This window comes from Nicotiana tabacum, chromosome 6, assembly GCF_000715075.1.
Source record: "Nicotiana tabacum cultivar K326 chromosome 6, ASM71507v2, whole genome shotgun sequence".
NCBI lineage: Eukaryota > Viridiplantae > Streptophyta > Magnoliopsida > Solanales > Solanaceae > Nicotiana > Nicotiana tabacum.
The window spans coordinates 47,984,373-48,010,222 of NC_134085.1; the positions used below are offsets into that span (position 1 = coordinate 47,984,373).

General features: G+C 37.4%; 1 protein-coding gene and 1 long non-coding RNA gene across 2 annotated transcripts; one reads left to right on the forward strand and one right to left on the reverse strand.

Moving 5' to 3' along the window:
- Positions 1–16,496: 16,496 nt before the first annotated feature.
- Positions 16,497–20,605, reverse strand: LOC142181613 (uncharacterized). The gene is made up of 3 exons (XR_012710348.1): positions 20,518–20,605; positions 20,244–20,288; positions 16,497–19,762 (listed from the first exon to the last, which is right to left on the reverse strand). It is a non-coding gene; the product is annotated as an uncharacterized LOC142181613 (long non-coding RNA).
- A 147-nt stretch (positions 20,606–20,752) lies between these two features.
- LOC107795119 (universal stress protein PHOS32-like) lies at positions 20,753–25,501 on the forward strand. Its single transcript, XM_016617704.2, has 5 exons — positions 20,753–21,054; positions 21,157–21,236; positions 24,632–24,750; positions 25,042–25,118; positions 25,244–25,501. The coding sequence occupies exons 1-5, from the start codon at positions 20,823–20,825 to the stop codon at positions 25,267–25,269; spliced, it is 534 nt and encodes a 177-aa protein (XP_016473190.1). The 5' UTR covers positions 20,753–20,822; the 3' UTR covers positions 25,270–25,501.
- Positions 25,502–25,850: the final 349 nt, after the last annotated feature.

Here is a 25,850-nt window from a genome sequence, read left to right on the forward strand (position 1 = left end):
TAAACATACATCATGACATGTTCGTAATATTCCAACATTATAATAGTAATGGATTATATCAATTCACCTTTCAACTATAGGTTATACGCATAACCGTTATTATGCCATATACGAATAAAATACAACTGACATCATCTAGTCTCAAACAAAATTGGATATTTGACAAAATAAGCTAGTAATGTAATTTCTGGGTATTTCCATACTATTCTATACTTAGCTAACAATATCACAGGCTTTAATTAATGGCAAACTTTCTACCATATTCCCTATCTCAACAATTCAAACAATAACTGTCATCACTAGTCCTCTAAACACATAAGATTATTGTGGAATTTACTACTTGAGAAGGTTAATTAGTTAACAGTTTGTCATGTCAAGTATAATACTATATTAACCAACTAAAACAAAACTGAAACTTAAACTAGTAAAATTTAAATGAGTAGAAGACATCCTTATAATTCCAAACTTCATTTACTTGCCATGTTGAAGCTTTTCATGACATGAGTTTACAGATATATACCTGGAAATGAGGGTAGAAGAGGTAAATTTCAGCAGTAGCAGCAGCAACAAAACCAGCAGAATATACCAATGTTTCAACAGATTTGAACAACAAAACAACGAGACCCGTGAAGCCCAGACGCACAGTGGCAGGAAATTTAGGAAATTTCAGATTTAACCCAAGCAATACCAACAAACAAACCCGGACAGGTTCAAAGAAAACTATGTTTCTGATTTTCTTTCCTTCTTCTATATCTGTTTCAGATTCTGTGTGTGTGTGAGTGTTCTCTTTTCTGTTTCTTTTTCTGTTTTCTTCCTCCTTTTCAGATTTCTGTTTTCTGATTTTTTTCTGCTCAGTTTTTCCTTGTGTCTCTTTTCTCTCTGTGTGTATCTCCTAATTTCAGATTCCTTTCTCTATCTGGTTCTCTTTCTTTTTTCTCTCTCTCCTCTCTCCCTCAAATTAGTCCCAACTCCTCTATCTTATACAGGTCTGCCCCCTTTCTAGCAGCCTATTGTCCGGACCCCTTTCTCTTTTAAAAATCAGAAAATCTCCACTCTCATAGCACTAAGGCTGATTTTCTAATAAATCAGCCACTAAAGGTACTTTTTTCCTTATTTTCAGCATTCCCATTATCCTTTGTTTCCCATTATCCTAATAAATTATAGTCATCGACATTCCACTATAACACACTAATACTAACATATTATCCCTACTGTTTCAATCCCAGAAATACCCCTAAAAAACTACTGTTATTACTAACCCAGACTAAAAACTGCCCAAACCTTAAAAATTGTTTAAACTAATCTGCCTAACATCAAACAGCTATTATATCCTCACAGATTGTGCTAAACAAAGAAATGCAATCTATGATTGAGACAGTATACCACATTTCTAATAACTGATTGATAAGAATTGAATTCAAACGGGGAATTAACAGACTGAACATTGAACTTGAATAAAACATACTAACATTACACAGAACCTGCAGGATCATTTCGACTGAAATTCAAAACTGAACTAAGATCAACAAATGCAGGGGGCATTGTCAGTATTGACACTGCCTGAAACTAACTGCTCAGAAACCAACACACACATGTTTGACAAACTTTCTGACTTATCAAACAAGAACCAACTGATTACAACAAAATGATAATAATCAATCCAAAACAGATAAACAGGTTGTTACAATCATTAATGGAAATAAGAATTTACAAAACAACTAATCGACGAACTTAATCGAGTCGATTTTACATATTGTAAACAATCATAACCAACAGAGACAATGCTATAATTTTATCTCATAAACGGGTATGAGACAGAATCACAGAACCAAATAAACAAATATGAAAATTACACAGGCTACTGAAACAGGCAACAATATACACATAAAATACAGAAAGGAGTAGGAAAAATACCTTTGAACCTCCAAATTTATACGAACACAGGGTCAACTTGGATTTGGACCTTTTGAGGCTGAACAGACTTTATTCGAAGTATTCTAAATTGAGAATAACTCGATTAAAGTCTCTTAGACCTCAATCCCTTAATTAATCGGACAACTTCCACGATTTGGCATTTTAGGGTTTCGGATTTTTTTTCAAATTTAGGGTTCGACCAATTCTGGGTAGATTCGAAGGGAACCAAAGATACCTTAGGGGTGAGGGAGGCCTAGGGATCATTGGGTGTGAATTTGAGACAGATCTGGGTGAGTTCTTGTTTGGCTCGAATCTTCAAATGAAGATTCGAGAAGCTCTGAGGTGATTCGAGCCAAACTAACAACAGATCCATAACGAGGCAGGTTAGGGGGTGCTATGGTGTTAATTAGGGGCTGGTTGGTTTGGATCTGAGTTTGGCTCGAATCTTCAAATGAAGATTCGAGAACCTCCAGGAGGATTCGAGCTCAGTGACTAACAGATTTGGATAGAGGATGGTCAGGGGATTCAAGGGTGTTAATGTGGTAACCGGCGGCATTGTTGCCGCCGGGTTTCAGGCGAGAGGGAGTTAGGGCGGCTAGGGTTAGGGGTATGTTTTCAGAGATAATGATGAACAGGAGAGGAGGGGGGTGTTTAGTTAGGGGGCGGGGTATGGATTTGGGGTTTAAATAGGGGAGGGGTGAATTGATCTAAGCCGTTGGATCAAGCAGAATAGATGGCCAGGATCTATCCACTTACAGGAACGGCGTCGTTTTGGTTTAGTTGGGGAATGGGTCGGCCCGGGCAATGGATCGGGTAGGGGTTACGGGTAAGGGGTGTGGAATATCAGCCATTGGATTGATTTAATCCAACGGCCCTTGATGAAATATGACCAAACGTCGTCGTTTGGTTTGGTTGAATTGGACCGTACATGGGGTGTTTGGATTGGGCTGTGGGGAAGTTGATTTTGTTTGGGCCTGGATTTCAGTCCAGGTCCGATTTTTACCTTTATAACTTATTTTCCATTTCCTAATTTTATTCCTAATTATTAAATTCCTAATTTTAATTATAAAAACAAAATTAACCTTTCAAAACATTAATCACCCTTTAACAAACATTAACATACAAGACAAATCATTAATCACACAATGTCATATTTAAATGACGAACAAATAAGATAAATGCATATTTGTTGTGATTTTTAATTAACTCTTAAATGCATAATTAAATCCTAGATATGCATGCAACATGTATTTTTATTTTATTTTTTCATTTAACTATAACAAAGTAAACATTTACGGACAAAACACAAATAATTAATAAACGCCACATAAATTCTAAAAATTGCACACTAAGTAAACAATTATTTGTGATTTCTTTGGGAGTAGTTCTTGTGAGGAAAAAATCACGTGCTCACAACACTGGTTGGAGGATTTATGTCTGCGAGACGCTCTATTCCTTTGGTTGCGGACTGACAGAGTTGTTCTTGATTGACAGTTGATCATATATGTCATGGATAGTGTCATTGTCAATCTTTAGAAGGTTATTGACCTATTTTGGGATCACCTGAATCGTCTTTGAGGTTTTTGGGTAGGCCTTATGTGAATGTATATTTTATACTAGATCAGATATACTTATTCAACATAGCATTGCTTATAGATGAGTCTTTGGGCGTGGTGCATAATATTCTGCCTTAGCCTATTTAGGTGCTACTCTTTTATGCCATGTAGGTTGTGAGACGACTTGATTATTCACACGTGTATTGTGGTCCTATGTAGCTTGTGGTGTTATATGAGTGAGATAGTTCTCGAGATATAGGTCATTTATTGCACCTTAGTCGTGCTTGGCATTTTATAGTGCATGGCACTATCTGTCTCCAGGGTTGTGTTTATGCATATGGCGTGTTTGTGGTCGATATTCGAGCATTTCGTGGGTATGAGCATTTTGGCTCAATGGGTATTTCCTTATTGATTGTTATGTGTGGATCAGGTGGCATGCAGCCACAGGTATGCTGTGTAGATTGGGTTGCACGCCGCTATAGTGAGATGTTGAGTACGACTCCTTATACTTATTTCTTGTATTTTATTTCCTACCCTTGAGATAGGTTTATAGTGGCTATCTAGTTGATTTGAATGTTATGCGGGCTGGGTAGTTCTTTACCCGAGTTTATTTTTCCTTATTGGTCATATTCGAGTTGGCTTTTTGGCGCATTGATGGCGCCGTATGAGATTTTAAACGGTGTTTGAGGTGGCTTATTCCCCGGGCATCTTGTACTGGGTGAGACGAGGTTGTTGGACCTGAAATTAGTGCAATCGGATTATTGTAATGTATACTAGAGAGAAAATGTCACTAATCAGCTTAGAGTAAGGCAATGGTTATTGTCAAGCGGAGAGATTCCATGAGCTATTGATTTGACAGGTGGTTATAAGTTCCTGCACATCTCTTTCAGTGTTGCAGTATTGTGAGGGTTGAGACCGGGCATATATGTGTTATAAGGTATACTATGGGCATCTGGTTCATAAATTTGCATGTATTTAGTTGGATGATGCTATTATGAACACACAAATTTTGTGGTGCATTGTGTGATTTCAGCATAGGTGCATGAACATGTTTTGGTACAACAAGTTGAGGTTGATGCGGTGTTCGTATGTTAGAATCTGACCTTGTAGATAATTCTAGATGTTGGAATTTGGTTCTAAGGCTTGGGGGCTAAGGTAGCAGGAAGGATCTTCAGTGTGACTTGAGCCGATGTGCTCGTATGGGTTATGGTGGCACGGTCAGGTACACGTGGTGTCAAACAATGATTTTGGGGCAACACCAAAACGGTTCTTGGTACATTCGACAAACGTATGTTTAAGTGGGGGAGAATGTAATGACCCGATGTCACGACCCAAATTCCACTAGTCGTGATGGCAGCTAACCCGACCCGCTGGGTAAGCCAATTAACAATAATCCAATTCAAATGAGTTTTATTAAGAAGATAAATGATGAAATAACTGAATTTTTATACAACAATCCAAGGACTAGTAATACAACTCATGAGCTTCTAAGACTTACAGTACAAAGCTAGTATGAAATAAATACATCATCTATTCGAAATATACATAAATAGATTTATAAATCTAAAGCTACCAAGAACAAGAGGTAGCTATAACCGGAACATATGTACAACTTCAATGCCAGCTCCTGCCATACACGGCAACATCAGCTCCAAAATCTGCACGCAAGTTGCAGAAGTGTAGTATGAGTACAACCGACTCGATGTACTCAATAAGTAACAAACTTAACCTTAGGTTGAAAGTAGCGACGAGCGCGGAAAACAGTCAGAGTTCAACACTAATAGTCGAAAATAACGTAACAATAAAATGAAAACAGTACATGTAAACTCAAAATATCTCATGATCAGCTTGTTCACAGTTACAGAAGAATATACATTTCTTTTCAGGTATAACAGAAAAACCCAAATCTTTCACCGGAATTACTAAAATATGAGTATATCAGAAAACTGTGATTTTCCCAAACTTTCAACAATAAACAAGACATTTCATTATCAAATAGCATGAGGAAAGTATATCTTTATACCTACATGTCAATATGCATATCAAGTCATCATTTATCGTATACCGTCTAGCATGAGGAATATACATCTCAATGCCTGCATGTCAATGTACATGTCAAATCATAAATGTCACAATATTGTGTAGCATGAGAAAAATTGCATCTCTATGCCTACATGCCAAGTGTGCATGTCAAATGAATGATTTCATAGTGATAATCCCAGATACTTACATGCTAATAGTACTCAATATGCCAGTCTCAAACTCCCACTCATGACACACAATCACTCAGTACTATACAGGTGTCTGCGCTCACTGCTGGTATATCAGACTCCGGACGACAGATCCTGTCCAAACGCTAATATAAAGCCAATGTGGCCTACTGTGGCGCGCAACCCGATCCCATAATAATAGATAAGACGATAAAGCATGCTGCGACATGTAGCCCGATCCCATAAATAAGCCAATAAAACTTGCTAAGGCGTGCAGCCTAATCCCATAATGATCTCTCAAAATCTAGCTCTCAGGCCCTAACTCAGTCATCAATCTCTAAAGTTTCAAGGGCTCACAATCTCGTACCACTCAGCCCAAACAATAATAATATGTTATGGAATAATGAATGATGAACATAGACTGAGATATTATATGCAAATGAAGAATCATGAGTGAGTATATAATTACAGTTACAACAGATAACTCAAAAAAATAGAGATAGCCTCATTAGGTCTCAACCGAATAAGCACATAGCCTAAACATGATTTCTAACATGATTCACTACTCATATAATCAAACAAGTAGGGAGAACATGGATGTAACAAGATATAATAGCAAAACAAGTCCGGTCATAGTCTAATAGTCAACTAGAATTATGATTTCCCCGGTGCACGCCCACATGCTCGTCACCTAGCATGTGTGTCACCTCAATACATCTCTTATAACATAGTTCCTAGGGTTAAATACCCTAAAATCCCAGTTTAGATATGTTACTTATCTCGAACAAGTCAAATCCAATATCGAGCAAGCCAAACAATACTCTAGAAATGCCATCCCGCGCATATCAACCTCCAAACAGCTCGAAACTAGAATAAAGCAACTCAAAAACATCAAGTAATGCCAAAGGAAACAAACCCAATCGATAAAGGTCGAATATTAAATCAAAAGACCGAAGTCAACCAAATAGTCAAACCTGGACTCGCACCTCGGAACCCGACAAAACTCCTAAAATCCGACAACCCATTCAATTACGTGTCCAACCATACTAATTTCACTCAAATCTGACTCCGAATTGATGTTCAAATCTCAAAATTCACTTTAGGAAAGTTTTGACAAAAATCCTCAATTTTTATTTTGAAATCATCAATCAAATGCCAAAAACGAAGATGGAATCATCGAATATAATAAAAACTGAGTGAAAAACACTTATCCCATTCCATGTGGTGAAAACGCCTCTGAGATCGCCTGAATCCGAGATTCATAGCTCAAAATATAATAAAATGACTCAAAGTCCAAAAATAGAGTACTTAAATGCATTACCCAGGTGATCCCTTCGTAAACGCGGAACAATCAACGCGTTCGCGATGAACAAAACTACACTGCCTCAATTAGCTCTACGCGTTTGTGGTACAAGCCACATGAATGCGATGCACATAGCTAACAGACCTATGAAAACTTGGAAAGAAATCACGAACGTGAAGAGGAAACCATCGACCTTCCCAGCTCAGCCCAACACTACGCGAACGCGTAGAAGCAGACACGAACACGAAGAAGACTAGCCCTAACACAACGCAAACACGATCATCCTGAATGCGAGGAAGAAAAGTTACCCTACTCCAAGAATTACTTCACAATCGTGGCCTAATCTTCACGATCGCGTAGAACAACTGAAACAGCAGCAACCAGCAGTGGAAACATGAGATGAAATGATCCGGAACACGTTTGTAACTTACCCGAGCCCCTTAGGACCCTGTCCGAACATATCAACAAGTCTCATAACATAATACAGACCTACTCGAGATCTCAAATCATGCATAACAACATTTAAACAACGAATCACACCTCAAATAAACTTAATGAACTTTCAACTTCCAAAAACTCGTGCCGAACCATATCAAACCAACCCCGAATGACCTCAAATTTTTCACATAAGTCTCAAATGACATAATGAAGTTATTCCAATTCCCGGAACCATAATACGATCCCAATATCATCAAAGTCAACTTTTGGTCAAACTTATTAATATTTCAAACCTTCAAATTGCCAACTTTCGCCAAATAGTGCCGAAACCTTCTAGAAACATCCAAATGCAAATCCGGGCATACGACCAAGTCCAAAATCACCATTCGGACCTAACGGAACCATCAAAAATCCAATCCGAGGTGAAATAATCAAAACTCAAACTTGATCAACTCTTCCAACATAATGCTTCCTAGTTGAGAATCATTCTTCCAGATCAATCTCGAAACATCTGAATACCAAAACCGACAATTCACACAAGTTATAATACAACATATGAAGCTACTCAAGACTTTAAATAGCTGAACGGATTGTAAATGCTCAAAACAACTGGTTGGATCGTTACATTCTCCCCCACTTAATCATACATTCGTCCTCGAACGTGCCAAGAGTCGTTCCAAAGCCATCAAATCACTGTGTAACCTTTCCATGCACATAACCGGGTTGATCCCATATTACCCCAATCCATATAAGCCTAACAACACAACATGACTAAAGATCCTTAATTCAACCTTAGCCCATAAACCTTGGAACCCAATTTCCAATATCCGAAATTCATTACAAGACCCGAATCTCGCATATACACACTGTACAAGTCTGAAGAAGTTGTATCAAGCCATAACCATAACTCAATATGTAATGACATTAGATACCACATAACTCAGATACTCGTAGCAATAATTTTCGATCACAGTAGCTGCTAAAAAATAAACCCGGTACTGGTAATGAACCTCATATCAAATAAAACTTCGTTTAAAACCTTCATACACTGCCAATGAAGAAAGACACATGCAGGAACTCATAACCACTCATCAGATCAACAATTCATGGAGCTCTCTTTCTCCTGAAAAGAACTAAAGCCAAACTCTACGTCAACTTCTGATATTATTCTTCCAAACAAACGTTAATCAAGTCCGATAGTACCCAATCTAGGTCCAATGACCTCATCTCATCACACATAACTATTCTATTGACATGTCACACCAATACAACCTAAAGCTATAATCCGTACAATCCGCGCACCAATAAGCAACAATTCAAAAGTACTCAAACATGGAAAATGACTTGAATGAGAGAACCGTCCTGCAAGCTGAACAAGTACCACCACAAACGCAGTGGTATGAACCCATCACACATAGTAGAACCAATACACACGAATCTATCATAAAGGATCATCTCCCAACATAACCCAGCTGCAATGTGTGACTCCATCCAAACATCGGTCCATATGAAATACCTCAAGCCAAAATGCTAAAAAATAACAACCACACGCAATTCGATATCAAGTACATGAAGTGCATGACCATAACCATGGATAAGCAAATAACACAGTATACTACAGCCCGAAAAGACCATAACCAAGGCACAATCAACCATTCAACACTCCAATAACCATCTTGCTCAAATTCCGCTACGAGGCCCAAACAGAACTGCATCATGTGTGCATATAACCAACACATTATACATGAAAATCTCAGTTCCATAGGATGCACCACATCTGTCATGCCATCATGTGAAAAGCATGAGAATCTCATAGTCAATTCTGAGTCACAAGCAGAATACATACCCGATCAGTCAGAAACCTTCCAAATGATCCCATCTAGGAGAAAATTACAACAAGCAACATACCCCTAATACATGTAGATAATATCCATCTGAAATTGTGGCAGAAATCATCGAGAACACTTCGAAACCTATTTGTACATAAACAATCCATTAAAATTGAATCTCTCTAACTCAACCAAGCCACACAGGTCGCCAAGCCCAAGGGTTTTGCCACAAAACATATGTAGAGACTCACCACATCATAAGAACCCAAAGAACCGACTATACCCATTATCATGTTGATCCGATCTACCACCAAGCTGTTATATTTCTCGGATTTCCTTCCAAATTACCTTTAAGTTAACACTTCTCCTTGCTAGTACATTACCATCATTAACCCAAAGTTCCATGCAAAAGATCCTAGCATAAAACCACACTGCTCTAATGCCCATAAGCCGTTGTATTCCCTCTTAAGCACCCCAAAGGTACATCAACCAAGATACCTACTCTGAAGTGACCTTCTATGAATTTAAAGTTGTTTCTTATACCTTTCTGATACTGAAATGTAGAATCCATAGTGATACAGAAATATCGCAAGTCCTGGCACCATCTAATGCAAATCTCAGATCTTAGCCATATATAAATTCGGGGGAATCCTCTAAATGCCACATATACATCTTGAATCCATTAGAACCTTCTCGAGATTCATCTACTCTGCTCTAATCTCAATTGCATCGCCCAAACGGGCCGAACGATCTGTGCCCCATTATCATAATAACACCTAAAAATGTAATCCACACCCATACACAATCGAGTGAATCCCTTTTATTAGTACATTACATCCATCACAAACAACAACCCTAAACCATTCCCAAGACTTCCATATAACCATAAGGTATAATACATCATGCATCCAGAAATTTCCTTGCTTAAGTCATCCACAAAACCAATCTTTGCAAGTCATAAACGATACACAAGTATGTTTCAAACCGAAACCAGTACAACACATAACCATGAAATCAAATCGCCAATGGTATACTCCCCCACTTGGCCCAAAGCCATAGAACAAAACATCCGATAACTCACAATGGTCGTTACTTCCATAATTCCTTAGTGAAATTCAACTAAGTTCTTCACAAGCTCATGTAACAAAAACCATAAAATACCTCAAATCATATGTCAAGCTCGCATTCATCCTCGTGACAGTCAGGTCAACTTTCTCAACCAATCCTTACTCAAATCGCAACACATACAACCCACTGGTAGAAAGAAACTCTCCACAACATCATAAGGATCATACATCCGTAAACTACCTCGCAGGAGATAACCCACCTGTTTAGCCTCAAATTGACATCTCTCTATACCCTTTCACATCCACAACTACTATGCAATCACTTAATCTTCCTAAGTCTGAACTTATCAACAAGACATGAGAATCTACTTCGTTCCACAAATAACCAACATGAAAGATCCCTCAACACAATCATAACTCGAGACTGTACAACACATCAAGGCAGAAATCAAGCATCCAATAGTTCTTTTTACATCCCAAGCAACCCTTCTTATAACATCAAAGCCATTTGAACACATCTCCTAGTCATATGATACACATCATATAGCTATCCAACCACTCACCAAGCCGCCAGTCCCAATTATAGGGACACCATCAGACATAGAAGTCCAAATGCACATACTCACACAACTAAAACCACCGAACCCAAACTGCATTCTAAACTCGACCTCAAATCCTCCAGACTGGTCCAACTCTAAAACACAAAAAATGCATCTCGCACCTCATCCATGGAATCGCAAGCCGTCGATGCACAGCTATTATTGAATACTCACATGCGCATACGAGTGAGTGGATGGAATTCAAATACGCTTCAAGCTGAATCAATGTCGTACGTTAAGGAAAGAAAGATGGGAGGTTTATCCTAAATACCATGTAACCTCTCAAAGATAGGTACGAACGTCATCATACTAATCCGCAAGTCTTTACTAGACACTTGCTCATGACTCGTAGAACCTATAAACCTAGAGCTCTGATACCAACTTGTCATGACTCAAACTCCACTAGTCATGAAGGCACATAAACCGACCTGCTAAGTAAGCCAATTAACAATAATCCAATTCAAATGAGATTTACTGAGAAAATAATAATGAAATAACTGAACTTTTATACAACAACCCAAGGACTGGTAGTACAAATTATGAGCTTCTAAGACTTAGAGTTTACAAAGCTAGTATGAAATAAACACATTATCTATTCAAAAAATATATAAAAATTTTATAAATATAAAGCTACCAAGAACAAGAGGCATCTATAACGGGAACAAATGTACATTTTTAATTCCAGCTCCCGCCACACACATCAACATCAGCTCTAAAATCTACACGCAAGGTGAAGAAGTGTAGTATGAGTACAACCGACCCCATGTACTCAATAAGTAACAAACATAACCTTAGGTTGAAAACAATGATGAGCTCAAAAAATGGTTAGAGTCCAACACCAATAGCCGAAAACAACTCGTAACAATATAATGAAAATAGTACATGTAGTAACTCAAAATATCTCATGCTCAGCTCGTTCGTAGTTACAGAAGAATAGTCATGCTTTTCGGGTATAATAGAAAAACCCAAATCTTTTATCGGAATTACCAAAATATGAGTATATCATAAAATTGAGATTTTTCCCAAACTTCAACAATAGGTAACATATTTCATTATCAGATAGAATGAGAGAAGTACATCTTTATGCCTATATGTCAATATGCATGTCAAGTCATCACTTATCGTATACCATCTAGCATGAGGAATATACATCTCAATGCCTACATGTCAATGTACATATCAAATAATGAATGTCACAATATTGTATAGCATGAGGTAAAATGCATCTCTATGCCTACATACCATGTATGCATGTCAAATGAATAATTTCATGATGATAATCCCAGATACTTACACACTCAAAGTACTCAATCTGTGTGTCTCAAACTCCTACTCATCACACACAATCACTCAGTACTATATGGGTACCTGCCTCAATGCTGGTATGTCAGACTCCGGAGGGGCGGATCTTGCCCAAGCGCTAATATAAAGCAAATATAGCCTACTGCGGTGTGCAGCTTGCTCCCATAATAATATAAAAGACGACAAAGCCTGTTGCATCGTGCAAACCGATCCCATAAATAGGCCAATAAGTCCTGTTGTGACGTGCATCTCAATCCCATAAATATCACTCACAATCCGGCTCTCAGGTCCCAATTCAATCATCAATTTCTCAAGTCTCAAGGGTTCAGATTCTCGTACCACTCATCCCAAACAATGATAATATGTGATGTAACAATAAATGATGAACAGAGACTCAGATATGATATATAAATGAAGAATCATAACTGAGTAAATAATTACAGTTAGAGTAGATAACTCAAAATAACATAGATGGCCTCAGTAGGTCTCAACTGAATAAGCGCATAACCTAACATGATTTCCAAAATGATTCATAGCTCAAAAAATGGAACAAGTAGGGGGTACATGGATGTAACAAGATATAACAACAAAATAGGTTCGATCATTCTCTAATAGTCAACGAGAATCATGATTTCTCCGTTGCACGCCTACATGCTCGTCACCTAGCATGTGTGTCACCTCAATAAATCTCTTATAACATAGTTCCCAGGGTTAAATACCCTCAAATCTCAGTTTATATATGTTACTTACCTCGAACAAGCCAAATCCAATACCGAGCAAGCTAAACAATATCTTGAAATGCAATCCCACACGTATCGACTTCCGAACGGCTTGAAACTAGCATAAAGCAACTCAAAAACATCAAGTAATGCCAAAGGAAACAAACCCCATCGATAAAGGTTGAATATTTAATCAAAAGCCCAAAGTCAACCAAAAAGTCAAACCTGGACTCGCACCTCGGAACCCGACAAAACTCACAAAATCCGACAACTCATTCAATTACGTGTCCAACTATACTAATTTCACTCAAATCTGACTTCGAATTGATGTTCAAACCTCAAATTCACTTTAGGAAAGTTTAGACAAAAATCCTCAATTTCTCTTTTGAGATCATCAATCAAATGCCAAAAAACGAAGATGGAATCATGGAATATAATCAAAACCGAGTAAAAAAAACATCCATGTGGTGAATAAGCCTCTGAGATTGTCCAAATCCAAGCTTTATCGCTCAAAATATGATAAAATGACTCAAAGTCCAAAAATAGAGTACTTATATGCACTGCCCAATTGATCCCTTCGCGATGAACAAAATTACACTACCTCAATTAACTCTATGTGTTCACGACACAAGATTTGCGAACATGATGCACATAGCTAATAGAACTACGTGAACGCGGGAAGAACACTGCGAACGTGAAAAGGAAACCATCAGCTTGCCCAGCTCAGCCCAACACTAAGCGAATGCATAGAAGCAAACACGAAACCGAAGAAGACCAACCCTAATGCAATGCTAATGTGGTCATGATATCGCAAATGCGAAGAAGAAAAGGTACCCAACTCCTAGAGTCACTTCGCGATCGTGGCCTAACTTCGCGATCGCGAAGAACAACTGAAACACCAGCAACCAGTAGTGCAAACATGAGATGAAAGGATCTGGAACACGTCTGAAAGTCACCTGAGCCCCTCGGGACCCCGTCCGAACATACCAACAAGTCACATAACATGATACGAACCTACTCGAGGCCTCAAATCAGGCATAAAAATCATGAATCACACCTCAAATCAAACTTAATGAACTTTCAACTTCCAAAAACTTGAGCCGGACCATATCAAACCAACCAGGAATGACCTCAAATTTTGCACACAAGTCCCAAATAACATAACAAAGCTATTCCAATTCCCGAAACAACAATCTGAGCCCGATATTATCAATGTCAACTCCTAGTCAAACTTATGAACATTCCAAATTGCCCACTTTCGCCAAATTGTGCTGAAATGAAAACTGTAACCAAGGAGCAATCAACCATTCAACAGCACAAGAGCCATTTTGCTCAAATCTCGCCACATGGACCAAACACAACCGCATGCAACCTTTGTAGCATATAAGAGCAATATGCGGAACACAACAAACACGAATAAGATCAACTCTAATCGATGACATACCCTTCCACAATATTTGTGTTGAGTAAATAAATCAGACCCGATGTACAATACACCTTCTCATTAAGCCTACTAATGGTCTCCAAATCGATTCCGATCCGCCTAAATTAGGTAGATAACCTCTAAAAAGTCCATAATAACCTACACATACCGTCAATCGCCAACCCCTCCACATAACTTCACCGTCCACAACCAAGGAACAATATGCCTTTGAGAACCCTCCTAGTCCTCAAATCCCCATAATACAAGAATCTACATATCCGATCCCAATTCCACCACTCAAACGACTGACACAACACTCATACACCATCATCTCGTGAGATATACTTCTATAATTCCTTAGCCAAAATCTAAACATCAGCATTTGATCAACCAGGCGACTACCGTAATACCAATTAAGCATCCGTAAGTCAAAATACAATGCGCCTTTATGAAATGCGCACCCTTTTTAGGTGATGCCAGATAGTGCCAACATAATTCTAAACGTCTGAAATCGTATATGACATCTAGGACTCATAACCTTCCCTTCGAGGCTAAACCACAAACTTGCACATGCAAATCTCAATCCCACGCGACGCACTGCCTCTAACATACCATCATATAAAAACATGAGAATCTCATTCTCAACTCTGAGTCACAAGTAGGATACATACTCAATCAGCCAGAAACTTCCACTTAATTCCATCCGGGGGAAAATCACGACACGCAACAAACTCCCTATGACTGTAGAAAAAATCCATCTCAACTCGTGGTAGAAATCATCGAGAACTCTTCGAAACCCATTTGCATATAACCAAACCATATGAACTGAATCCCTATAACTTAACCAAGTCACGCAAGTCGCCAAGCACAAGAGTATTACCACAAAACACCTGTAAAGCCTCACCACATCATAAGAACCAAAAGAACCGATCATATCCATTACCATGCTAATCCAACCTACTACAAAACTGTCCTATTTCTCCGAGTTCTTTCTAAATTGCCTTCAAGTTAACACTTATCCTTGCCAGTACACTAAGATCCTTACCCAAAGCTCACCACAAGAGATCCTAGCATGAAACCACGTAATCATAAATCATAAGATACCCCAAATCATTGGCTAAGTGCATATCCATCCTCGTGACCATCATGGAGACTCCTTCAAGCGATCCAAACTCAAATTGCAGCACATACACATCCCGCTGATAGAAAGGGAACTCTTTACAGAAACATCATCGGGATCACACAATCTTAGAACATCCCGTAAGAGATAACCTGCATACTTAGCCTCAAACCAACATCTCTCTACGCCCTATCAGGGTCATAACCACAATGCAATTACTTAATCTTCTCAAATCTAACTCGTCAACCAAACATAAGAATCTACCTCATTCCATAATGAACATAATGAAAGACACCTAACATACTCATAGCTCAAGACTGTGCAACACATCAAGATAGAAATCGAGCATCCATAGTCCTTTCACATCCCAATCAAAATTCTTTTCGTCACATCAAAACCATTTAAGCACATCCCACAGTCATATAATACTCATCATAGAGTTATCCAACCACTCACTGAGCCATCAATCACACTCCCAAGGACACCATCGAACTCATAAGTCCAAAAGCACTTACTCATACAACTGAAACCACCGAGCTCAAGTTGCAGTATGAACTTGGCCTCAATTCCTCTAGACCAGCTTATCTCCACAACATAGAGGACCCATATCGCATCTCATCCATGACATCATAAGACATCGATACACAATTGATGTCGAGTGCTCACATAACATACAAGTGGATGGAAGAAGATCAAAGAGATACACCTCAAGTTGAATCAATGTTGCACGATAAGGAAAGAAATATGAAAATTTTCCTACGTGCCATGTAGCCTCTTAAAGATAGGTATGGACGTCATCATACTGATCCACAAAACTCTACAAGATACTAGCTCATGACTCATAGAACAGATGAACCTAGAGCTCTGATACTGACTTATCATAACAAAAAATCCAACTAGTTGTGATAACACCTAATCCAAACCGCTAGGTAAGCCAACTAACAGTCAATACAATTCAAATGAGATTAATAAGAAAATGATAATGAATTAACTAAAATTTTATATAATAACCCAAGAACTGGTTGTACAAGGCATGCGCCACTAAGATTTAGATTTACAAAGCTGGTATAAATATAACCTCTATTTGAAATATACATAAACATATTACAAATCTAAAGATACCAGGGACAAGTGGCAGCTATATCCAAAAAGCAGGTACATCTTCAATGCCAGCTCCCACCATGCACAATAGCATTATCTCCAAGATCTGCACGCAAGGTGCAGAAGTGTAGTATGAGTACAACCGACCCCATGTACTAAATAAGTAACAAATCTAACCTCAGATTGAAAGTAGTGACGAGCTCAGAAGCAAAGTCCAATACCAATAGCAACTCGTAATAATATAATTAAGGCAGTAAAAGTGAATAACTTTAAAGGTATTATGCTCAACTCGTTCATAGTTACGGGATTGTGGACATGTTTTTCAAGTATAACGGTCAAAGTCTAAATCTTACCACTAAAATCAATTAAACACATGTTTATAAAAAAGAACCGTGTTTTCCAATTCACAACAATAGATAAGACTTTCCATTTACCAGTTATCATGAAAAAATACATTTCTACGCCTACATGTCAATATACATGTCAAGTCATCAAATGCAATATTACTGTTTAGCATGAGAAAAATGCATCTCTATGCCTACGTGTCAGATAAATAATTTAATAGTTCTATCATCAGGTACACTCACTCTCAGCACACTCAAGGTGCTTGTCTAAAATTCCCCACTTCATCACATACAGAATCACTCAGCATTGTACGGGTGCGTGGCTCAAAAGCCCTCACCAAAGCATGTATATATATCATGGTTGCGCCCACTGTTGGCATGTCAGATTCTGGAGGGGCGGATCCTGGCCAAATGCTAATCAAAAGCCAATATGGCCTGTTGCGACGTGCAACCTGCTCCAAATAATAATAAATCCAATATGACATGTTGTGGCATGCAACCCGATTCAAATAACAATAAATCCAATATGGCCTGTTGCATCATGCAACCCAATCCAAATAACATTCTCAACACAGCTTTAAGGCCCACCTCAGTCATCAACCTCTCAAGGCTCAATGGCTCATAATCTCATATCACTTAGCCCGAACAATATAACATATGGAAAACAATAATAGCATGATGTAACAATAAATAAAGTACAGAGACTAAGATATGTTATGCAAATGAAAAATTATGATTGGGGGTATAACTACAGTTAAGATAGATAGCTCAAAACAACAGAATTAGCTCTATTATGTCTCACCAATTAACCATATAGCCTAAACATGATTTCTAACATAAACCATAGCTCTGATAATCAAACAAGTAGAGAAACACGAATATAACAAGGCATAATAGCTAAACAAGTCCAATAATAGTCTAAATTTCACTCTAATCATGAACACTCAGGTGCACGCATACATGCCTGTCACCTAGCATGTGCGTCACTCCAACACATTATAAATAACATAGTTCCCAGGGATAATTACCCTCAAATCCAAGTTTCGATATGTTACTTACCTCGAACAAGTCAAATCAAATATCGAGCAAGCCAAACAATACTCTAGAAATGTCATCTTGCGCGAATCAACCTCTGAATGACTCAAAATAGCCAAAAGCAACTCAAAAACAATAAGTAATGCCTTAGGAAATAAACCCAAACAATAAAGGTCGAATATTTAATCAAATACTCAAAGCCAACCAAAAATTCAAACCGGGCCCGCACCTCAGAACTTGACAAAACTCATAAATTTTGACAACCCATTCGAATACGAGTCCAACCAATCTAATTTCACTCAAATCTGACTTCGAATCGATGTTCAAAATTTTCACTTTGGACAAGTTTAGACAAAACCCCCCAATTTCTCTTTTAGAAACATCAATCAAATGCCAAAATCAATGATAGAATCATATAAAATAAATAAATTCGAGTAAAAAAATTCTTATTCCAATTCAAACGGTGAAATTTTTCTGCTCAAAATCTCCAAATGTGATAAAATAACTCAACCCTCGAAATAAATAGGATATGCTCAGGCATCTCCGCGCTTGTAGACAAAAAAACGCACATGCGGTGTTGCTTTTGCGACAAGAATCTCGCTTCTGCGAGTAACATATATAATCCTGACCTCTTGCACCTACGGAAGATCCTATGCTTCTGCGACATCGCAGGTGCGAGGAAAGCTCTGCATTTGTGCCTCACTCGCTTCTGCGCCGAATCGACTGCTTCTGTGTTATTGTAGATGCACTTAAATCTCCATATTTGCGGGCTCTTGCCCCCATCAATTTAGTAATTTAACTTTCTAATTAAGGGCTTTTCACTTTTAATATAATATAGATATAGATATATATGAGAGTAAATTTCACTTTACCCCCTTAACCTTTAAGTGTTGAGAAATAATACCCCTCCACTTTTTGAATGGGAATGGTACACCTCTTAGGGTTGGGAAATAATTCCCTCTCTACTTTTGAGAGGGGTTTGAACCCTCTTTGACCCAAAAGTCAACAAAAAAAAGAAAAATAAAAACCTCTTGTCAGAGTTAACAAATGTCATTATTATCGCTTGACAAAGAGAAACTTAGCGGGCGTTCGGACATAAGAATTGTAAAATTTCAAAAAAAGGTGAAATTTTTTTCAAGTGAAAATGGTATTTGAAATTTAGAGTTGTATTTGGACATGAATATAATTTTGGGTTATTTTGAAATTTTGTGAGTGAATTTTGAAAAACAGTTTTTTGGAGTGTTTCAAATTTTCGAAAATTTCCAAAATGAATCTTCAAGTGAAAATAGAAAATGTTATGAACAAACGTTGATTTTGAAAAAAAGTAATTTTTTTTTTGGAAAAAAGGGATTTTTTTTATGTCCAAACAGCTCTTTACAATTTTTCTTTTTCTTTTTTTTCGCTTTTGGATCAAATGGGGTTCACTTTCCCTTTCAAAAGGTGAGGGGCGTTTTCCTACCCTAAAAGATTAAGGGGGTAATATGGAATTTACTCTATATATGATAATACATCCCTAATTGTTCCTAAAAGTCTTCTTGCACGTTATATCATCTACTTAATATCCTGTTGTTTACACCTTTGTTGTAATTGTTAGGTGTGATTAATGCACAATCCCGAGTATTTTGGAGTTCGTTGAGAAGATACCTGCACGGACACTTGTGGCTATCCGAATCCATAATAGCTTTGATTGGTGAAACAAGGACGATCCCGGGATTGACTTTCCGATTTTCAAAGTTTTGATGGAACATCCCCGGACGATCTGGAGCTAAGCGATGTTTCCGACATGCCGATTCCAGCGCCACCTATTATGTCCATATATTTTACCAATACACCTTAAATGTTTCTGACTCGATAGGTGGACTTAAAACGTTAATAGTACAGTTATATGTATATAAGAGCGAGTTTTAAACTTGTGTATTTGGTTATCACAGTGCAGTTGATGAATTATTCACCTGTATAGTCTTTAATCTTTAATATAAGAGCGGGTTTTAAACTTGGACTGTTATAAAGCATGGTTCGCTCGGTAAGGAAATTGCCGGATGCTGATCACAAATTCTTGAAATTTTGAATCGCGATCGGTAAAAAGGTCATTTGTCTTGCCTTTAAAATAAAATAGTTTTATTTTTTGTAAAATAATATAAAATGAGAATAAATATTACCATAAAACTAGCAGGTTAATAAATTGAGGTTAAGCCAAGAACTTATGATGCGACGACGACAACAATAACTCAGCAAAATCCTACTAATGGAGTATGAGGAGGATAGTGTATACGCAGACCTTACCTTTATCCCGAAGAAATAGAGAGGCCATTTCCGAAAGTCCCTCAACTCAAGAAAATAAAAAGACAAAAGAAAACAATATTAATATCAATACGGAAATCATAGAAAGAATAGGAATAACATGAAATTCAGAAGAAAAATATAAAGCAAAAGTGACCACTAGCTCCATTAAAAAGGAAAATAGTAAGATACACTATTACCGCCAGGTATCTTCGACAAAACCCTACCAGCATAAAGAAAAACTCGACAAGATATGCGGAAAAAAGATAAAACGTACTCTAGAAGAAAAAAGCCACTTGAACACGAACGTGTCTGCTGAAAATCAGCATATGTTGAAATTCTGATTCTCTGAGTGCCCATAAATCTTAAGATTAATAAGATATGCTAAACATCATGAAAAGTAGTCAGAGCCAGCAAAGCTTTGACCTTCCACGTTCAACACGCGTAATTCAAAATTGGCTGCCCGCTTTTCATTCGCCACCTTTCTTCTATTTATACCTTTCAACAACTATTTCAAATTCCAAATACCCTAAACGCTATATCAAGAAGGTTAACCGAAGAATTAGAAGAAATCAGTAATTAATGGAAACACTAATGGAGGAAGAAGAGTACAACTGGAGAGAAGTGAAGCTTCCGTCGCTCATACCAGTGGTGCCGCCGCCTGAACTGGAGAGAGAAACAGGAGAAAGGCGCCGTGGGCGTGACATAGTCATCGCTATTGATCACGGTCCTAACAGCAAGCACGCTTTTGATTGGGCTGTTACTCATATTTGCCGTCTCGCTGATACCATTCATCTTGTCCACGCCGTCTCCAGTTAATTTGCTTTTCTTTTTCTTTTTCTTTTTGGAACCAAAATGATGGGTGTTTGTTGTTGTCCTTTAATTTGTTTCTAAAAAGTAATATGATTTCTTTCAGGTTTGAGAAATGAGATTGTCTATGAAGCTACACAGGCGCTCATGGAGAAGCTTGCCATCGAGGCTTTTGAGGTTGCTATGGTTAGTGTTTCTCTTTCCTTTTGCTACTCGTGCGTCCTTCTTGTTTGATTTTTGCCCTTCAAAAGAATTGTTGTTAATTGCTACTCTCGTATTTTTTCCTTTTTAATCGGTCCCAAAAATAATTATACTATAAGTAGTGGCAATTCAATTTTAAATTTCATTTTTTATCCATGATTTTTAGTCATGCAAATTTCTATAATTTGTTTTAGACTATAAGTTTCAAAAGTTTTTCTTTATTTCTTAAATTCCGTGCTTAGTCAAATACCTTCGCATAAATCGGGACATAAGGAGTACTTGGATTGCTCTTTTGGTTCCAAAAATAATGATGTTCAGAGTAAATTCCTACTCCTACATATCAATTTCTTACATAGTATATCCCATTTTCTTTATGATATTTGACTAAGCACGAAGTTTAAAAGTAATCTTTTTAAAAGGAGCCATATGGTTATAAATATATCACTATAGATAAAATGAGAAGTTTAAAGTTAAATTGTTTCTAAACTTGGAGGAGAGAGTATTTAGAAACTACTCAAACAGTATTACATGTTACAATTTTCTGTTATTTAAATATTTAAAGGATGTTGAACTTTCCAAGGAGTAATATATGGGGCAGTACAAACCCTCAGGGGTTGGCCTGGTGGCAATTGACTTGAGCCTTGGGGTTTGCTCCCTTTCAAGGTCTCAAGTTCGAAACACACTGGGTGCAAACAATTTCTGAGGGCCATCTGACTAGGTAAAACCTGAATTAACCGTGGTGCACTTGCGGAAAACACCTTGCCGAGGGCCTGCACACCCACGGGATTAGTCGGGGCTCTTAGAGACTCGGACACCCGGTGCAAATCAAAAAAAAATATATGGGGCAGTACAATTTTTTCCATGCATGTCATTTGTGTCATCCTCAAAGATAAGTTGCACGGGTGTTCGTAGTTGTCTTTAATTTCCTTCTGATACTGAACTGGCACTTCTCGTGACGGTCACCTAGATCGGATTTCTCTTAAATGATGAAGGAAATCTCGATGAATATTGTTGAACTCTGATGTATAGAAGTTCTATTTTTGGATAAACCATGTTCTTACTATTCTCTCTTTATCACCAAGATGTGTGCTAATCTTCGAGCCGAGAGGCGGACTATTTTTCTTTTGATAAATTGTACTTTTGATAGCATAATAATGAGGTTTCGGATAACTTTTTCGATTTTGAGATTGCATGAAGAATATAGGGAAATGCATAAACACTTTTGGGTCAGCTCGAAAAGTTAAGTTGGACATTTTTTAGGTAAAAGAAGGTCCTTTTAATTTCCCTCCTTGAAACAAAGGCTCTAGCTTTAGAACCAATTTAGACATATAATGGAGTTCTCTTAGTGTTCAATTGAGGATTCTTTCTGTTCCTAAAGATGTAATTGGAGGAAAGAAGAGTTCATCAGAGAACGTCGAAGTTCCGTGAATAAGATATCATTGCATGAAGGAAGTTTGCATGAATGACAATGACAGATGGATGTCGCATTTGTTTCATTTAAACTTGATTTCATGGTCTGCTCCTCATTTGTTTCCTATTCACGGAGTTTTCGCTATTGGAATTTTGTTTTACATCTCTATGGTAAATCCTTCCTAGTGATTAAAGCTCGTTAAAGCTTAAGTTCCTCATATACAGCTTAGAATTGATACTGTGAAATACTTGCCTGAACAATATCATGGTCCAATAATGAGTGTATCTGACTTGAATGGATCATGAATGAAAGTGAATGTGAGAATGTTGTGGGAGCTTCAGCGAAGGTTTAATTTTTGAAATCAGAAGGCAAAGCTATGAGTTGATGTTCGAACAATTAGTGCACGTGCCTAACCTGTTGCTCATTTCTATGATTTATTATTCCTAAAAATCCAAATTGAAGTGCTGTCCTGGAATTTGTGTAGCAGCTCTGAGATCCCATGTTTGACATTTCCAAGAATTTGGTTCAACTTTCTTCTGCTTTTAACAGCATAGTAAAAATTGCGTCTGCTGCACTGAATTATATGTCTTGACTTTTACTAGAATGTGTTGGTAGTTTGTTCTGTTATTTTATTCCTTTACAATACATATTATCAATCTGTGATTCCTTTATCCATCATTGTTGACTGATGCCAGAAGTTAAGCTCATTGATGGGGTAAGCTATAACTAAAATTTGAGTATCATGATTCGTACTAGTTGTCTCCAGATATAAATATACTCAGAATTTGAGAAGTCATTCAAATATATAGAATATAAGCTTTTATTTCCCTTCTTTTCTGTGTCTAAGAACCCTGCTTTGGACATATCAAAAGATGTTCTCATTGAATATGGTTCACGAAGTGGCGAGATGGTTTGAGTGACAACTTCCATGATTGAGAGATCGTTACCTGACGAACATATTATATAACTATGGGAAATTGAATTTGCATCTCCTCACCTGATGAATCTAGCATGTGCGGCTCCTATATTCTTTCCATGGTGATTGGTGATGAGTGCTTACCGATCGTTAGTTTTTCTTAATTGTGGATACAATGAAGTATTGCAAGGTCAGCTCGTTGCGATATGCATAATCTGTTTGACTTGAGGGGTACTCTCATTGTCATACCTTAATGGTTGTGGAATTAGTATACACTGTAAATTAGAAGGAGAAAGCATGTCACTATAGTTGGTGTGGATCTTTCCTCTTATCCTTTTCTTCGGGCTTTAGCAGAGTCTTAAGTTGTGAATAGGAGGCATAATCCGGATGAATTTAGAGTTACAATTGATCTGTTTGTGAGCATGCTAATCATTGAGATTCAGAAGTCCAGAAACCATTAGCCGTGATCCTTAGATGCTTGTTTCGAGAAATGGTTTAATTTTTTTTGTGTATATATCTTTGGTTTTCACTAATTGCAGAACTTGCGAATCCTTCACCCATTACTTCTGTCAATTGACTTCTTTGCTTTGTCCAGTCTTACCATTCTTATTCAATTTTGTGTGCTTTCTACTACAGTATCATCAAGGGCTTCCTCTCCATTTTCTATCTATATTTTTCTAAACATCAAGAAGCATGTCACATTATGATTTCTTTTTCTGTTTATATTCTCTAATCATCAGGAAGCATGTACAAATTTATTGATTTGTATGTTGCACTGAATTAGTGCATCGCTTGTGTGCTTTGTTCTGCATTTGAAATCTTTTACTCGCAGATATTACGTAATACTTCTTCCATGGTAATAGCCTTCAACATTCAATTAATGTGTCTTTTGTTGAGGGGAATATTGGATAATTATTATTGTTTGTAGAATTGGACATGAGAAGATGCAAACCAAAAGTCTATTTTTGTCGGATTATTGTTCAGACATATAATATCTGAGGTTTGGTTTCATGATGAACTGTTAATAAATGTGGAGCATCTATGTTGAAATAGGTGAAGACAGTGGCTAGGATTGTGGAAGGAGATGCTGGAAAGGTTATATGCAGGGAAGCAGAACGGTTGAAGCCTGCAGCCGTGGTTATGGGAACCAGGGGACGTAGTTTAATCAAAAGGTATCACTCTCTCAGTCGCAAATTTAGTTTATTAGCTTCGGTTTCAGCCGAACCTAGTATTTTCAACATGGAACATGAATATAAATGTGAAAAACATAAAAAATAAATGTTATATTATGAACCCATAATTTCAAAACTATAATACTACCAGTGCTAAGAATTTTAAGGGCTGAACCCATCAAAGTTCAACTCCTGGATCGGCCTTTCGCTCTCTCTCAAGTACAATACGTTCAGTTCTAAGTATATTATGAACCCTTCTGACTGATTCTTTTGTTTGTTTGATTTTTCCAGTGTACTTCAAGGAAGTGTGGGTGAGCATTGCTTTCACCACTGTAAAACAGCCCCAATCATAATAGTTCCTGGAAAAGGTACTATGTCCACGAATTTTATTCTCTAGCTTTGCTTCACTTCATGTTTTGTTTTTCTAAATTTTTCTTTTGGGGTGTTTGTGATAGTTACAAAAATCTGAACAAAAACTAATTTTGTTAAGCAGAAGCAGGGGAGGAATCTGTAATTTAATGGGAACTTGCCAAGTTTGAGTACTGCTGATGATCATGCAGTATAGCAGCAGCTTGTTTGCTATTCACAGGATATTCCTTCATATTGTTGTAGAAGAAAGTTCTGCTATTATTGATGTAAATTTTTTGTTTTCTGGCGTATTCTGGATCTACTTTGTGTATTTCACTATTCATGATTTGTTTGTTCAACTTCAACTACCAATATGTTGTTAATATGATTAAGAATTCACCGATGGTCTCCCGGAAACAACCTCTCTATTCCTTCATGGTAGGGGTAAGGTCTGCGTATATTCTACCCTCACCAAACCTCACTAGTGGAATTTTACTAGGTTGTTGTTGTTGTATAATTAAGAATTCAGTAAATTTGTTGTTATGACTAGAAAATTGCATGAACTTTTTGTTCATTTTTTTTGCTTTTGTACTTATTGTTTTTCCAATTTATTTTAATTATTGTATTTTTATCCATGTTTAAATTTTATTCTATTAAAACTATCGTAATGAATAAATCTTGCCTTGCTTATGTCAACAGTCAATTCAGTCACCTATATTTTAATGCTTTTTGAGTTAGAATTAAATATTTTC

Coding starts and splice junctions, on each gene's coding strand:
- LOC107795119 (XM_016617704.2), top strand. CDS start 20,823: ATGGAAACACTAATGGAGGAAGAAGAGTACAACTGGAGAGAAGTGAAG. Junction 21,055..21,156: donor TCTTGTCCACGCCGTCTCCA/GTTAATTTGCTT, acceptor GATTTCTTTCAG/GTTTGAGAAATGAGATTGTC. Junction 21,237..24,631: donor AGGCTTTTGAGGTTGCTATG/GTTAGTGTTTCT, acceptor ATGTTGAAATAG/GTGAAGACAGTGGCTAGGAT.